Consider the following 18,603-nt stretch of genomic DNA (forward strand, 5'->3'; position numbering starts at 1 on the left):
AGAGCTCCAGACAGAGTTGGCCCTGCGCGGCGACAACCTTTCCCTAGATGCTTTCATTGCCATGGCGATCCGCCTGGATTACCTCCTCAGAGAGAGCCATTGCCCCCCTTCGTTTCCGACAGCCTCAACCAGCTCTGAGGTTGTTCGCTCCAAGCCTGTGTCGGTGGCCCACGCCCGTCTCCCTTTGACCGAGCGGCGTCGCAGAGAACAGCTGGGGCTCTGCAGATACTGCGGCGCAGAGGATCACCAGTTACAGACCTGTCCCGTGAGACCCGCCAGAGGCACGGCTCTGAGACTTTCGGATCTTACTTCCGGAGGAGGGAGCAACCTACCATCCACTGTTTCTAGCAAATCCTTTCTGGTTCCGATTTCTCTTTACGGCTGCTCCAAAAGCGGTGTCACCTCGGCGTTAGTGGACTCCGGTGCCATGGGCAACCTGATGGACGAGGACCTGGCGAGGTCTCTGCACCTTCCAATTCACCCTCTCACCGCGCCCGTTCTCTTCCAAGCCCTTGGTGGAAAATATGTGACCATTACGCACATCACCGACCCGCTCACCATCACCATCGGCGCTGTGCACCGCGAGAGCATCCCGCTCCTTGTTATCAAAGCACCGGTCCACAAGATCGTCCTGGGCCTCCCATGGCTCCAACGTCACGATCCCACCATTTCCTGGACAAGGATGGAGATCACGGCCTGGTCGAGCCACTGCCGGTTGACCTGCCTTTCCCTACCCTTCGCACAAAGTCAGAACTTTGTCTGAGTTGCATACCCAATTGCATTTACAAAAAGAACCGCACAGGGTTCATTTTGGTTATTGATTGGTAGCGTGTGTGTGTGTGTGTGTGTGTGTGTGTGTGTGTGTGTGTGTGTGTGCGCACACACACACACCACTGGCGGTCCCCAAACCCTATGTTGAGTAATTATTTGTAATCTCGGGGATCCCCAAATTATAAATTGGACCAGGTCCACAAAATTGAGGTCCCTGAGATTACAAACAATTGTATAAATGATTCATATTATATTATTTATATCCAAGTCTCACTAGTTCAGTTGGAACTCGGAAGTGAGATTCCAGTTCATGAGAAGATGGCAAAGATAAGGAAAAACTATTGTCATACTCGCCAAAGTTCTGACCCTTGCCCCCCCCCCCCCCCCCCCCCCCCTTCATTGTGGTGATCGACCATGTTCTGAGACTCGCAATCAGTGGCAGGGAAGGCAAAGGTTCAGGTTGGTCCAGAGGAAGACTAGGCAATACATCCCATCATGTTCACTGACCTCTATATGCAGATGACATTGCCCTAGTCTTGAACACAGCAGAGAAGGGAAGGAGAGTGCAGGCCTCAAGATCAAGCACAAAACTAAAGGTAATGGAATTTGACATGGAGGACAAAACCTTTGCTACTGCCAGCTTAACGTCGTCGAGGACTTCAAATATCTCAGTGCTTGGACTTCCACGACCGACAGGATCTGAAAGTTACACTTTATGTAGTTACGCTTTGTATGGGATGAGGAGGGTGGTCCTGTAAGGTGGCCGATTCGTGGGTCCAGTGGAATCAGTACTGCTGTACGGGGCTGAGACATGGACGCTCAGAGGCCTCTTACAGGTCACAGACAAGGTCAGAGAGAGAAGGGTGAGGCTGTTTGGGCACAATGTCAGGGACCAGGAATGTAGCGAGCAAGCTGACACTGTACGGTGGGTGCCAACTGCCAACCCCAAGGCACAGCTAAGAGGGGAAGGAGGTCTTGTTTTGTAATAAAAACCCCTGTTCACTTTTTTTTTTCTTTAGTACATTATTTCCTTTAAATGGACCTGCACAGGAATGCCAGAAAAGAATGTCGGTGACTATCTTGGACAATTTTTGGTGGCGTCGCACGGCCAATCAGAGCGATGCGTTTGTTGGTGGCCCCCTCGACCGATTGGATTGGCTCCGTATCTTGGTGGTGTTGCTCTGCCAATCAGGGATTCAGTAAAAGTTGTGCGCTCTGCTCACGCACAAGTAGGCCATTCATGGCCAACTTGTTTTCAAAGCGCAAATTGGCAGCTCGACAGAGTGCATTTCTAGTTAATGTGGTTGTCTATGTTAGGCTCACACTGTGTCAGGAGTGTAGTCAATGCATCAATGCATGCTGAGGCATCAAGGAAAGGCAATACAATTGTATGTGTAGGCCTATAGTGCATGTCAACAACAAGGCAATTCAATGTGCTTTATGCAAAACAATCAAATTAAAGGAAACACAACTACACAATTACATTAGGATGCAATAAAACAAAATACAAAATACCGTTTTTATGTGCATAAAAAACTAAATGCTGCTTCCCCATGTTTATTGTTTGTCCAGGTTTAATGTTTGTCTTTAGTTCAATGTTTGTTTCGTAATCAGAAAGTGGTTCATCATGTGTCATTTATGTCATTGTCTCTTTATTGTTAATGGCATTTAATGTTTGTGTTGGCACCGTTTGTTCACCACTTCACCTAACATTTGTTAGACTTTAATATATTAGCACCCCTCACTTCACACGGGTGTGATTTTTGGTTCTGGAGACAGAATGGTCAAATTTGGTCAGTCCAACATTTAGGTCGGCAAGGAAAATGTAATTTACCAAACTTAAGTGTACACCATCAGCTACTGTCAAATTGAATTTAATGTCTACCCATGCAGCTGTTTCATAAATGGCTGATCCACACATGGACAAGCTTTGTTGATCTTTGCTGCATTATAGCACCCCTCCACTGCTGTCTGTCAATGATCCAAAAAAGACTATCAGTGTTTTTAAAAGTAATATATTAGCCAAGACTTTTTTTTCCTTTTTTTATACAATTCATTCATTCATTCATTCATTCATTCTTTCTTTTTTTTTTTTTTTTTACAAATTTAAAACGTGTAGTCATCACCAAACCATTTTTTGCCAACAAAAGCAGGATTATTAGAAGTAGAGGGGGGTTGTCAGGTGTCTTTTCTTTTCTGAAGAACAAAAACCAGCAGATGTAGGAAAAAAGCGGCTCAGGTACAGATGAAGTGAGTTTAAAGCAGCCGTCTTTATTTGCAGCCAAAAGAACAGTCTACAGTCAAGACAAAGGCACAAAGGAAAAGCAGTCCTCTGGGTCTCTGGATCAAAACACACAGTACTTCCTTTAGCCGAAAATGAGCACCGGATTTCCATGAGCAACCTAGATCAACCCTCCACCCTGTCCTTATATTGTAACTATAGGTCCCTCCTCTCCCGGACATACGGCAGGCGTTTCCTGACTTTTGACCAATGAGATAGCTCTTTCCGGTTGGAGAGAGGCGGGACCTAGTCATTGCTAGCAGAGAGGACAAAAGAACCTGATCCTGTTTTAACTGGAGTCCTAATTTTTAGACTATAAACAGATATAATGAATACATAGTTAAAACTTAACAAGACTTAAATGTAAACTGAACAGACTCTTATGAACATAGTTAATCATAACTAAAAGTATATGAAACGGAAACAGACTTATAGTTAGGCAATGTTTAACGGAACTACAAATAGAACTGAACATTCTATTTTAAGAAGTGAATTAACACGGTTTAACCCAATGGAGCGAACACTATAATCTTATAGCACATTCTAAATCAGTACAAGTTGCACTCACTATTAACAGTTATAGCGTCTATATCTTTCTATAGTGACAATTGTAAAAGTCATTCTTAGAAAATGTGGAACAGTTACTCAGTGAAAGTCATTGACAGAGCGTACCCAAATGGTCACCTGGAAAATTCCAACCTCTCACTCCAGGGGAGCGAGCTTCAAACAGAGTTAGAACAATAGCTTCGGATTCAGGTGTGAAGTGTAAACATTCCTCTGAGTCTACAGAGGAGCCCATGTATCTCAAAGTAGTTTGATGAGACAGTCTACTGACTTAGCCTAGTAGTCCTTTGGTTCATTTATAGAATTATACGACAGTTGCTAGCCACAGAGGGGGGTTGCTAGAAGGAGAGGGGGGTTGTTAGCCACAGAGGGGGGTTGCTAGCCACAGACACAAAACTCCATGGTGCAGACACTCACCTCTCGTGTCCTAAAACAAACAAACAAACTTCCAGAAGAAGTGGTCCAGGGAAAATGTGAGTTCCCAGAAGTTTTCGCTACTAGTGGGCGGCAACTCATTATGTCTTCTGCAGACGTGAGCGACGCCTAATGGACCTTTAACCAGTATCATTTAACTCTGTCAGACTGTGTAATGTACTTTTAAACGGAATCCTTTATCGCTATCAGACTGTGTTTTAAGTACATTAAGGCTGTCAGCCTGTGTACTGGCTCTGTCCTGCTGATGGATCTAAATTTGGAAGGAAAGCAAGCGATGGGACAATGAGTTCACAAGCTAAGTAACAAATTAATTTAGTTTAACTGAGGTACTTTTATTATTATTTGAGTATTTCCATTCCATCATACTTTATACTTCTATACTACAAATATTGTACTTTTTACTCCACCAGAATTACAGCTTTAGTTCATTTATCTGGATTTGGATTTATTGTGAGAGCCCTCTTATATACCGGAACATCTGCATTAAAAGGGCATTGGTGGCCATTGGAACCCATGACATGGACACCATCTCAGTCACCATCTCAATCCCCTGAACAACCTGATGACATCTGCTTCAAAACCCTCAGCCAGAACAAAGAGTACACTACTTTTTTATACTTTGAGAACGACTTCACCCATTTTCAACCTATATCTTCATATAATTGGTCCTCACTAATGCTCATGAAAAAATGTAAAAAAAAAAAAAAAAGAGAAACAAAAAAAGAGACAATACAGAGCTGGATAAGGGCCTATCTCGGCCTGCCCCGCTCTCCTCCGCCCCACCCTCTGGTGCTGCCGCCATCTTGGTGGACTAAAAATGAAAATGACTGACACTAGCTGGAAGCCTGGATGTGAGGGGCAGTGATTTGGCCAATCACTGTTGACCCACCAACTGGAGAGTGTTGTGGTTAAGGGTCGAAAAACGCTAAGAAGGTTGGGGACCACGGTGGTCCTCTCTTCCAGGCCAAGGCTTTATCCATTACAGATGTATTTACAAACCACATGCTAACTTTTGAGAAATAGAAAGCTTGGAGTTTCTATAAGCTTTGATTCCCCATCAACGATGTCACTGGTAGGCAGGTTTCTGAACTGTTCTCAGCCCCATGAGACACAGACCAAGTAGACAAAAATGTTACCATTATACTGAGCATTAGTGCAGACCTTATACTTATAACTTATATGAAGATACGTTGAAAATGGGGTGAAGTCCTTTAACCCATTTTGGGCGAGAACCCCCTTTGGTGTTTTAAACATTATGTTATAATTTAGCTATTGAAAAATAGCAGATCTACAAGCTCATATGAGCTTGTAGATCTGCTATTTTCTTTAATCGTGAAAATATACATAGGGTTTTTCAGAAAACTGTCAGGATTTAGAAGGCATTTATTGTAGAATCGAGCTTTATTTTTTATTTTTATATAAACAAAAACATATTTTTACTTGTAATGCTGATACATACATTGTTTCTTCACTTTTACTCACTACAAATTTAGAATGCAGGCCTTTTACTTGCAATGTGGTATACATAAAGTAAAAACTTCTTCCATCACTGCTGGTGATCTAAATTGGGAAGGAAAAGCAGGCGAGGGGACATCGAGTTCATGTAAAAAGTGACAGCTTATGAAAGAGACCAGAAGTGACAGATCTCCTTATAGTTACACTCCTGTGAAGAACATTCACATTGAGTCGAGAGAATCATTTGGAAGTGAAGAAATGGCCTCTAGTCTATTTACTCTAGTCTATTTAGGAAGTCTGTATGCTTCTGGTGCACTAGACAGTTAGACAGAGGGGGGATGACAGATGGATAAAGCTATTAATTAATACAATGCACAATTTAGCAGACACTCTTGTCAGGAGCGACGTTTCAATATGCAGTATAGTCAGGGAAAGTTAGCAATGTGTGGCAAATCTGCAAAACAAATGCTTACCACATACTAGCTTTCTTCACAAATGTCTTCATGAAGGTGTCTAGTCTACTATCACCTCTCAATTTGTTCCAAGCCAACTCTCTTGAGAAACTATGTGACAGCTGCTGAAAGTTGGGGTACCATTAACAACCTACTGTATACTGTATAGGCCTAAGGCAAACATGTCTAAAGTTTAATCATGCTTTAAGTAGCATGTACTGTGTCAAACTAGGGGGTTTTCATGATTCTGAATCCATTGCAAGCATTAGTTTAGCACAAAACACACTCCTTGGGCTAGATTTGGCCATAGCCACTTGCCCAATTGTGCCCAAATGTGCTGACCCCATCACATTTATCCTGACCTCGATCATCACATTTGTGATGACGGCTATGACCGATTTTGGCCGAAGGAGTGTTTAATTTAGATTATTATCTTAGAATCAACATTGCTGTACCTCAATGATCATTCCCATGTAATGCCATATGTGAATTAATCTGACAGACAACACAACTTCCTCTCATTATCACAGTTTATAGACAGAAATGGTTGAATTCTTCCACATAAGAAACTAAACAGAATAAGTTATACCTTAGAAGATAATGTTTACACCAGTGGTAGATGAACCTCCTGCAACCCTTCACTTTTTTCGATTTGTCATATTATGATAGTCATATTATGTTAACCCATTTAGATCCGAGGATGATTCTATCGTAGCGACTATCTACCGACTCCATCATAATATGAAACTCTTAAGCTCCATTTATACTTCACCATATTATGGTGAAGTATAAATGGAGCTTAAGAGTTTCAGAAATGAACTATGCAGACACGTTCCCATGTTGAAAGGTATAACAACAAAAGTGGTTATCCTGGTCTGAATGGAATGAAACAGCCACATCAGACAGATCAAGAGGGATTACAGATCAATAAGAAATAAACAGGATATAATGAAACTATATTTATACTTTTGAGAACATAGGAAGATTGGTATAAATGCAAGATTATACACTGAAAGTTCCCACAGTGATGGAAGAAATACTCACGTTTTGTATATATTAGGACACTTTAAAATAAAAATAGCAGCCCTTTGCCTCGCCTTCAGAGGAAAAACACAGTAAATACATGAATCTATGGTGTACAAGAGGAAGATGAGTGAATCTATGTTATATTGTCGAGAGGAAGATGAGAGACACCAGACCCAACCATACAGACGAGCTGAAAACCGATACCAACGCAAACCTGGGCTTCATTAAAACGTCAACAGAGCAGTGCCACAGGCTGATTGCCTCCATGCCATAGGCTACCACATTGATGAAGAAATGTGTTCAAAATGAACCAAAATCAAGTATTGAGGCCATACATTAACGTACTTGTCATACGGTTGACTGATATTTATATTTTTATGTTGGGGACACCATGACTCTTGGTCCTATACAATTAATTTAACGCACGCTCACGCTCACACGCACACACACACCTCCTTGGTAGTCCATCGTTGTCGAAGATGACGTAGCTTCCTTGTAATGTGAGTTTGGCAGGTCATCGTTGCTGGCGACGATGCCACCGTAGATGACTATATTAAGCCTGATTCTGGCGCCACATACCATGCCACAGTGTGGACATGTGAGGCTTGGATCAGGAGGCTGAGGTGGTACTAGAACAGCACGGAGGTGTCTTTGCTGGCGCCGTGCCATCCTTTGCTGCGTGCATTTCTCCTCAACGTGTGTGTGTGTGTGTGTGTGTGTGTGCTATACACACACACACACACACACACACACACACACACACACACACACACACACACAGCAGTATTAAGTAGCCTTGTTCATTCTATTCCCTACTGGTTATGAGACCAGCAGTCAGTGATGTGAATATTGACCGTGATATTGATTGGTGTGTGAGGTGATTGGTGACGTATTGATTATGAGCTGTTGTTGTAAACACACAATTTCTCAGGGACATCAACCTGACAGCTAATCAATAGAGAAGAGGTAAAAAGTTAATACTTGCAAGTGTGTGTGTGTGTGTGTGTGTGTGTGTGTGTGTGTGTGTGTGTGTGTGTGTGTGTGCGCATGCGTGCGTGCGTGTAAAGAAATGTAAAAAAGAAAAAAAGAAATTGTAATTCGGTGATCCCCTATAGGTGACATTTGTAGTCCTTTTTCCACCAATAGCTGTGGTTCTAGCGGTTCCGTTCTACATTCTTGGAACCTTGTTGCTTTTAATCGAACTCTGCCGCATTTTCACCAATTTAAAGCAGAACCTCCACCAAGAAAACATCATCAACATCCTTGTAGATACTGTAGATAGTTTTCCAATAATCCTGCTGTTTTACGTCAGGATGCATCTTAATCCAAATGTGTACAGTAAATAGTTTGGTGCAGCGCTTGACATAAGATAGCAATGCGCTGTGATTGTGCCAGTCCACACCACCCATTGGTGTGTTGTATTACAGTATTATGCACAGCTCTTTGCACATTTGACTGCAATATTGATTATAATTCTGCATTATGCTCTTTACTTGTACAGTTAGATTTGTATGATCACCTGCACTCATGTGTGCACTGTGCACCTGCGTGCGTGCGTGCGTGCGTGCGTGCGTGCGTGCGTGCGTGCGTGCGTGCGTGCGTGCGTGCGTACGTAGAGTATGTATATAATTGTATAATTGTATTGTATGCATAATTATATAATTTATTATGCCTATGTTGCACAATCTTTTAGTTAGAACAGGTCCCAGCAACATTTAGCTGCTTGTACTGTATTTTGTGTTTGTGACAAATAAAACCTTGTTGATTGTTGATCGGCGCATGATCATGATATTTAGACAACGGGGATGCAAAGCGTAAAAGGACACCTGTACCGCTCAGAAGATGTGACTAAAAAGCACACTTCCGCTAGAGCCGCATTGCGCCTGGCGGAAGGCATAGGGCCCCAGCAGTCCCCCTTTTCTCTGCCAGGATCTGCTCTTAGCAACATTGTACCTTAAAGTCAAACAGTCTGGGTAAATAAGGGTTAATAATGTACATACTGTGTGTGCATGTGTTCTATACCTCTTTGTGTGTGTGTGTGTGTGTGTGTGTGTGTGTGTGTGTGTGTGTTTGTGCTCTCTCTCTCTCTCTCCACATGCATCCCCCCCCCCCCCTTCCCATCAGCTCTCTTATGGTGGCAGAATGCTGCATGCCTGTTGCTAGGCGAGAATCTCCATGGTGGCCCCTAGCCCGCCTTTGTAGCCAATCACGGCCATCCAGGAAGCTTTCCAGGGCCAATCGGGTGAGGATTTGAGGCAGTGGGGCAATTACGGAGGGTTTACAGTGTCATTTTCAATTGATTTCTCAAAATTATGGCGCCAACTGAAACGATGCCGTAAAGAACCTTTCAGACCTATTTTAATAGGTCTGGGGTAGGCTACTTTAAAAAAACATTCACAAACATAAATTCATTATAGGGCACTTTTGTCTATAGAACCTTTATTATTGTGTGTGCAGTTATGCGTTTGACATTAAAGCAGCAAGCATGTGTCATTTATTTTCATCCCGCTCTTTTAATAATAATAATAAATAAAATGTAATGATACATAAATATATCTGCAAGCAGCGATAACAGGGGCCAAGGAAGCAATACGAAGAAAAGAAAAGAAAGATAGAAGACTGAACTTCAGAGAAAGAAGACCATGCAATTAACAATATTTTAAATAGCTGACTCTAATCTACAGGCATGCAACTCAGTCCCATGTGAAAAAGGCGCACAATGTGCTTCTCCAACCATGGACCATACTTGAAAGCTTCAATCTGAATTCTCTCTCAGACAACCCCTCAACCGCAGTTATCCCAGGGATTGACACACGGGACACCGGGGGATTGGGCACGGCACCACCACGCCATCCACCTTTCCGCCAGAGGTACACCGGGGGATTGGGCACGGCACCACCACGCCATCCACCTTTCCGCCAGAGGGACACCGGGGGATTGGGCACGGCACCACCACGCCATCCACCTTTCCGCCAGAGGGACACCGGGGGATTGGGCACGGCACCACCACGCCATCCACCTTTCCGCCAGAGGGACACCGGGGGATTGGGCACGGCACCACCACGCCATCCACCTTTCCGCCAGAGGGACACCGGGGGATTGGGCACGGCACCACCACGCCATCCACCTTTCCGCCAGAGGTATTGTCAGAAAATCTATACATTGGAAAAACTTCCAAAGGGCGCTTGGCCCCTGTTATTGCTGCTTGCAGCTATCTATATTTAATACAAATCACGATTCACTAACTTGGCATATAGCCGAGTTTCATGTAAAACCAACTTTACATAGTTAAGGTCTCTTGTGTACACTGAACGAGTTTGAGGTGAGCTTCTCGTAGGAGGAGTTTGCTAAAGGTCAACCCGTGAAAATGGCAGATTTTTATTATTTCGATTCCCGTTGGGGACGCTGGGGGCGTGTTCTCTCTTCTGTGTCATCGAAAGGGCCTTTCTGTGTGGATTTTTCATGTTCTCCCCGTGTCCCTTAGGGTTGGTACCCTCACAGAATAACATACAGTAATTCTGGTCTCTAAACTGCCTCCCCCTGGTCAGCCTGATGGAGGGGAATGGAACTGGTTGGAATAACATGTTCCTTCCACACGCTACGTCCGGCCGGGGAAACTCCCCCCTGTCAGGTTAAAAGAAGCGGATTGGACTCATGCATAGAAGGAAGCATGAGGTCAGTCAGTTGCTCTCCCCAGGTTGGCAGAGAGAGTCTAGCACCCACGATTACATTAGATCATTGACAAATGGGTTGCAAAATCTTGGGATAAAAATTATTATATAAAAACAAAATGCGTAATTTTTCGCCACTTGTGATCTAATAAACAGAAAAGGTGTCCACATATTTTATTTGGGGGAAAAAGGGATATTGGATAGGGGACTTGTACTTATGGCAATGTGAACGGCCCTTAAGGCAAGAACATTACAACTTAAAGCCGATCGAGTACATTATCCTGAGTGTGCCCCTTTTATTGTGCTATAGGCATCTGAAATCTTCCTGACAGCTTGTTCTTTGCATGAGTTATACTACAACGTTGGTTTGAAGAATAAAATAAATAGACGCACATCCTTCTCCACGAGTTTCAATCCATTTCTTACATTTTATTACTTTTGCACCATTTTTACAAGTACATATAATTTTCAGCGCACCAATTTTATTATATCTTTTAAATTTCCGTTCTCCTTTGTTTTGAATGACATGTGGTGTTGAGAGAGGGTGGAGTGGTGAGTTACTGTAATGAAAAATATACCAAATGGAAGAATAATGTAGCCATGAATGCAAATGACTTAAAGGGGTGTTCCACTTTAGAACACTCCTGGGGTAACTTTAGCGTCTACTCGAGCTTTCACGTGCACCCAAGATAGATATTAAGTTGATTGATTCAATATACGGCCCCCTCCTATATAAACCCATTGAACTTCAGTCTCCATTTCCAACATGTTAGACTCATAGAAGAAAACAGAAAAAAACAGAAAAAAGAAAGAAAAAGAAAATGGCCCCAGAAGTGCTTTCAAGTGAAATACCCCTTCAACAAAATACATAATTTTTTCGTACAAACAAATACAAACAAAATAGCAGATATGTGTACCCGACCACAGACATGCAAAGTACTCTAGCGATAAAGAGGATGTCGCCACACAATATGGTGTCGTTGGCTCCGCTGGTCCTCAAACATTTTCATGACCAGGACCCCCAGTTCTCTCAAACACCCCTGGGGGGTCCCCAGACTGGGGGGTCCCCAGACTGCACTTTGAGAGACACTTACAGCAGAGAATTGAACTGTCAATCACAGAACTCATTATGTGGCTAATGGATCATGTCATATCGCACTGGTTCTCAATTAATGGGATCCGGGGACACCAAGGGGTTCTCGACAGAGGTTCCAGAGGGTCCTCAGCTAAATGATTGATAGGAACCAAATGGTCCCTTACAGGTCTGTAACTCTCAGATTTATTTACTAATGCAAACCAAGCTGGGGGTCCTTCATTAACAGGAATGTTGCTGCACCACCGCTTTGTGCAATGGAACCGGAGCCATCGAGCTACACTGATGGAAAAGCACTGATCACCCTCGGTGTGGCTCAAAACGAGATGAAATAGGCATGATCGACGCGTAATAAATCATTAATAAACAGTAATCGAAGCGCTAGTAGGCCGCAGTGGGCCTTCGCAGACCTCGCAGTCAAGATCATATTTCAGTTCGAACACAAAGACCGCCCCATCTTCACTCATGTTACAGATTCGGCTGGCACTTTCTAGCTAAAGCTCTACCGCCTTCTGGCGTTCAAGGAGTTAAGGTGCGTACTTTGGTGGAATTTGCAGAGTGAGAGCTGAAACTAGCTGATTTTGCAAGCTCACAACGTGCTTGCAGATCTGCTACCTTTTTCAGTTGTACACTCATAGATCTGCTAGTATCTACATGTCAACGTTGCGTGATTTTCCTATACCAACATCTTCCCTGAAGTCTACATTTCAGTTCTGATGTTTTGGACACCATCTGTCTCATGCTCCCGCAAGTACATTTAAACAAATACTAGGAACTATCCGCAAGTAATATTTGAAGATGATCTATCGTAGGTATGTCTCCTAAAACTGAAGCCATGCATGGTAAGAAGGGGGGAGGAATAAAGACCATATGCTGCCTTCTGATCTTTCAAACACTGATTATTTAAAGAAAAAACGTTTTACAAAACTGTAATATCCCACTTTGCTCGTCAAAATGACATCTAACAGTGTGTTCATACTACACACGGCAGCGCTGCAAATTACTGCAAAATTCTTGTATGAACTTGCTGTTCACACCAGAATGTGTTTCTTCATACAGTTTTGACAGATTCTTTTTTTTTTTTTTAATCAGACATAATGTCAGATCCACTGCGTGCAAGCGGGGAAAAAAAGCAGAACAGATGCTGAAACTATGGCTTCACATCTGCGGAGCTCCACACTGCTACGTGGCCGGGTGGTATGAATGACCCCATTTGGGTTCGAACGGAAACAAACCATTGAACAATTCGCAAAAGCTCCTCTGTGTCAAGTGTGAACCCGCCGCTAAGGACTTCAATAGAAGACTCTGGTCACCACCGCCTCCTTCCTCTCCCATGATACATTCTTAGTTTGGCTTCATGTGTCTAAGGGGCCATGTCCACAAGAGCATTTTTTGGGACCTTCCAGCACCTTTCTGCCATGCATTTATATGGTAAAAACGTAAAAGCGTTGTGTTTAAGCGCTCTCGACAGAGTGCTCTGCGAGGGCTAACAGCAGTAAATAGTTCAGCGTTTGGTGAGGAGCGACTGCTCATCAATGTGACATTTGACCCTCCTGGCTGTGTCCAATAACCTGGTGATTTACAACCTGGCTTTGGATCGTTGCCACAACCATGACACGTCCATGTTTATCGTTGTTTCAGCCTAGCTGTGCTAATAGAGCATTGTCATTCGAGCACAGGAACGGTCGATGGGTAGAACATGGAGGTGTCAATAAAGATCTCTGGACCTGACATCCATGGCTTTCCTCTGCTCAAAATAACGTTCTGTGGGATACTGTGGGATACACGTAATTAGCACTTCATCAACATCCTTTCCATTACATCATATCAGTCTGTGAAATGTTCATCAACGCCTCAATTCTAGTCTACAACCTCAATCAAGGGTTAAGTGGGGAGGGAGTTGGGGAGGCGTACCATTATAATCCCACGTAACGAATCCCGACAACATGCGATGGAGGTGAGAAGGGTGTAAAATGTTTTTTTTTTTAAACAAAATAAAAAAGCATTATCACGGGTGGACGGCACCGCACTAGACCACACAACCACAATGACGGGAGGAGGGGGTGGTACCGGAACACCACACGACCCGACGAAGACGAGGAGAGGGGAGGGATGAAAGGAGGGGAGAGCAGAGGTGTGTGTGTGTGTGTGTGTGTGTGTGTGTGTGTGTGTGTGTGTGTGTGTGTTAGGGTTAGTTGTCCAGCTGGTGAAGACATTCTTATCCGTCCCTCTCCATTCAACGCATAAACTATGACCAACATTCCAGGTGGGGTGCCCGGGTGTACCCGGGTGTACCCGAGCCCTCAAGGCCAGGGTCGGATTAAGACCTGCAGGATCCCCCTTACCTATCATTCTGAAGGGCCCGCACGTATTTGAGCATATTTTGAACCTATACATAATAGTGTTGTGTTATGGGTCCCAGGTAGTCAAGGGCCCTTAGTAACCAAGGGCACTGAACCCAGTGGCAACAACCATAATCCGTCCGTGCCTCAAAGGGGGCCCTCTAAGGACCAACTGGTGACCAAAGATGAGAGGTCAGGTTTAATGTTTTAAACGTATGAGAGAGCGGATGGATGGATGGAGGGATGGATGGATGGTTGACAAAGACTCGTATCAAAGATCAAAGACTACAGCAGAAAATAAATAGAAGAAAACATATCGATTATAATAATAATAATTATCATCCTCATCTGCAGTGAATTCAAGACAGTCCTTCCTCAAGGCGGTTGTTCCAATCCTCAAGCCTTCAACAGATCATCATCATTATCATCATCACCACAATTATTATTATCATTATCATAATATGGGGTGGGCTAGTTAATTAAAATGTGTCATCTCTTCTTTTTTTTCCTTTTTTTTTACTTCATTGTTGTTGTGTTAGGTACTTTTTTGTTTTTTCTGTAAAACAGTGGTTCTCAAACTGGGATTCAGGGTTCCTTGAGGGGGGTTCTAGATGGAACCTTAAAGGTCTGTAATTCTGAGAGCCTACGGAACAGAACCAAATGGACCCACAGAGGAGCTGCACGCTACCATAAGACATCAAAACAAAGTGCTTGTGGCCCATAAGAAAGAAGTTCTTAATGACCTGACATCTTTCATACTTCTTTGACATTCAGACGGGTTGACCCCACCTTCCTCTTGGTTCTGAAGGCTAGTTCTGACAGTCAAAACATCTATAGGTGTGCCGCGGTGACCGCTGAAAGTCCTGAGACCGCAACAACTTCTTTTTGACATAATTTGGTACAATGGTAGCCATGAACTGCCCCATAGGACCTTTGTTCTGATGTCTCATGGTAGAATGTAGGCACCTTAAGCGTCCTTTCAGCTCCGCTTTGCACGCTTTCAGAGTTATGGAGGGTCCCTGAAATGAAAGACGTTTGAGAACCACTGTGATAAAATAAGCTGTCCATTAATTTTGAACTGCTACGGTTTGATCCTTGCTTGGTGCGTCTGTGGCGCCGGCCTCTTTGACCGCCGCTGATGCGTCACCTGGTGCGGCTGCTGGTGTTGAACTAGAGGGTGGAGCTGCATCCTTGGGCGGGGCCACAGCGGGAGCCGCAGCGGGAGCCGGGGCCGCTGCTTCTTTTGGCTTTGGGGCCTCGGGGGCTGCGGCCGCCACTGGAGCTGCCGGGGCCTCAGTCTTTTTGGCGTCGGCCTCGACTTTGCTCTCGGGCGCCGCCGCAGAAGTGGGGGCCTTGGTCTCGGGCTCCTTGGCGGCAGGCGCTGCCACAGCGGCAGCCGCGGGCGGTGCTGACTCTTTAGCAGGAGCAGGGGGAGCGGCGGCCGCCGCTTCTTTCGGCTTCTCTTCGACCATGGCTGGAGGTTCGGCAGCGGGGCCTTTGGGCGCCTCTGCTTTGGGCGCCTCTGCTTTGGGAGCCTCTGCTTTGGGCTCGGTGGCGTTGGCGGCTGGTTTTTCGGGCTCCTTGGTGGCGCTCTTGTCCTCCTCCTTGGCGGCGGGAGCGTCTTTCTTGTCTTCGCCCTTGGTGGCGGCCGCTGTGTCGTTGGCTGTCACCGCCTCTGCCTCCGTTAAGTCGTTGGCGGCGGCGGAGGATTCATCCTTGTTTTCCTTTGGTGCTTCGCTCTCCTCAGCCGACGCCCCCTCAGCCTTGGCATCTTTGTCTTTGTCGTCGTTTACATTGTAACCCTTCTTCTTCTTGCTCAGTTTGCCTCCCATGGTTCACGTTACTGTATGTGTGTCTTGGCTCTCTGGAAGACAAAGACAAATACAGCAGATATGAGACAGCAAGAACATTTCATTATGCTTGTTTTCATATTATATTACAGTTTGACAGGAATCCTTCCCCACATCAATGAAAGTGTCCCAATTTTAAGCAGTCGAATAATTGAGCAGTATTCAGTAGTAGGCTAGCCTAGATCAATGATTCCCAATTTGTGGATCAGGGCCCGCTAGAAAATCAGTACAGTACAGTACAGTACAGTACAGTACAGTACAGTACAGTACAGTACAGTACAGTACAGTACAGTACAGTACAGTACAGTACAGTACAGTACAGTACAGTACAGTACAGTACAAGTGCAATAGAATCAGAATCTAACACAGCAGCATTGCTCTCCAGAGTCTTTCATGTTCGCCTTCTCATCTAATCTCATCTCTCCTCAGATGTTCTGCTCATTGAGGATGCAAAAAGCATCTTCTGACAGCTGAGAGAGAGAGAGAGAGAATGTGGAGGGTATTACAATATCTCATCACTGTCAGATGGAAACCTTGTATGTCACAAATAATAATAATTAATAACCAATGAATGTACCAATGAATCCAATTTAGTTATTATTTAGTCTTGTTAATTAATTTTCACTGGTTTAATATCTATAAAATCCCAAAGAGATCCTTAGCTTAACCACGAGCTCACAATGTGGTGAGACACGCTGTAAGATGTAATGGTAGATCGACAACTTTTTACTATTTTAGCACTATTTTTGCTACTTTGGTTTGATGCTCTGGTATGACGAAATGGGCCCTTAATTTACAGAGGGAGGGCAAAAAACATAAAAGGTGTAAATATGGAGATACAAGGTTTGTACGCCGACTGAGCCGATCTGTTGCCCGGGCAACGCTGCCATCAAACAGCCCTTGAAGTCCCATGGTGCTTTAGTGCAGAGAGCTCTTCACACCCATGGGGATGAAAACATCTCTAACGCCTCCTTTACGCTTGACTGCACGCCACATCACCTTCCCAAAATAGCAGATCTACAAGCTCCACATAGCCAAAAATAGTTTATCACGCCTCATTTATGCTCAGTTGCATGCCACGTCACACGCCCAAAATAGCATACAGTATACAATATGGTCACACGCCAAAAATAGCACATAATACACAATAATGGTCACACGCCAAAAACAGCAGATGTACCGATTGCTCAACGGTGAAGAAGACTACAAGTAAAAGAAGTAAAAGCTGCAATATCACAATGCAGAGATACAAGTCAAAGTTGTGTATTTAAAATTGTACTTGATAAAGGAAAAGCGTATTGTCATCTAAATACACTAAAAGTAGCCTACCAAAAATCTGCATAATGAGTACTTTAATGTTAAGTAAGTATATTTTGATGATATTACGATTACAATTTTGAATACAGGACTTTTGCAATAACATTTTTGTTGCCTTTAATATAAGAAAGCTGAGTGCTTCATCCACCATGCACTGCTGTGATTGGAACTCACAGTCACAACCCTGGCTGGCACGGGTTGCACATACAGTAACTGGGATTATGAGCAGGCGGATAGCATGTTGACGTATACCACGTGCCACCTGGCTAAACAGACACGCACGCACACGCACGCACACACACACAGACACAGTGTGTTGCACAAAAGCATTGAAAATAGCCGATCTACAGTACAGTATAAGCTCTCAACGCATTGCAATGCAACATGTTTAATATTTTGTGCTTTATGAATCGTCCACCATCGGGTGGAAACCTCATAATGTCCAAAACTGTTACTTTTCAGGATTCAAATTAAAAAACAGCTAAAGTAGCAGATCTACAAGCTCGCTTATCTGTTACTGTCTTTTTGATGTGAGACGCTATAGTGTGATCAAGTAGGGCATTCGATCATTTATGATGAGAAAAAAAGGAATATGAATATAGGAGCTTTCTGCCCGACAGCAACAAAATATTGAACCAATGAAAAGTATTGTGACTAAATAATTACTGCATTTGATCCATTGGAAAACAGGTTCTCCATTGGATATACAAGGTTTCCAACCAATAGTAAATGCAGACTCTTGGCTCATGCATTAGGGTTTGGGGTCCAGGAAAAAGCATTTTTCTTTCATGGATAAGAATGGATGCTCTCTCTCTCTGTGTGTGTGTGTGTGTGTGTGTGTGTGTGTGTGTGTGTGTGTGTGTGTGTGTGTGTGTGTGTGTGTGTGTGTGTGTGTGTGTGTGTGTGTGTGTGTGTGTGTGTGTGTGTGTGTGTGTGTGTGTGTGTGTGTGTGTGTGTGCGTGCGTGCGTGCGTGTCACCATCTGTCCTCGCCGTGGGAGAGAGGGTTTCAACAAGCTGACATCCTTCTGCTCGAAACTATAAACACAAAATGAACGACATGCGCTGCACTGCACAGACATCCTCAGTTTACTAATGAATTAATTATTATCATGAATTATAATATTATTAATGCTGCATGGACTAGGGTTGTCCCGATTATAATATTATAATATTATTAATGCTGTGGACTAGGGTTGTCCCGATTATAATATTATAATATTATTAATGCTGTGGACTAGGGTTGTCCCGATTATAATAATATTATTTATGCTGTGGACTAGGGTTGTCCCGATTATTAGATTTTGAGTATCTGCCGATACCGATATTTCCCGATCCGACATTTATA

At 43.8% G+C, this 18,603-nt stretch overlaps 1 protein-coding gene across 1 annotated transcript; it reads right to left on the reverse strand.

Annotated features, from left to right (window-relative positions):
- Positions 1–15,157: 15,157 nt before the first annotated feature.
- On the reverse strand, positions 15,158–15,922 carry basp1 (brain abundant, membrane attached signal protein 1; the record flags this gene model as incomplete). The annotated part of the gene is made up of 1 exon (XM_083782772.1): positions 15,158–15,922. One exon carries the CDS (start codon positions 15,920–15,922, stop codon positions 15,158–15,160), a length of 765 nt encoding a protein of 254 aa, XP_083638898.1.
- Between the last annotated feature and the right edge of the window lie 2,681 nt (positions 15,923–18,603).

Source organism: Protomyctophum parallelum (genome assembly GCF_964188405.1).
Source record: "Protomyctophum parallelum genome assembly, chromosome: 14".
NCBI lineage: Eukaryota > Metazoa > Chordata > Actinopteri > Myctophiformes > Myctophidae > Protomyctophum > Protomyctophum parallelum.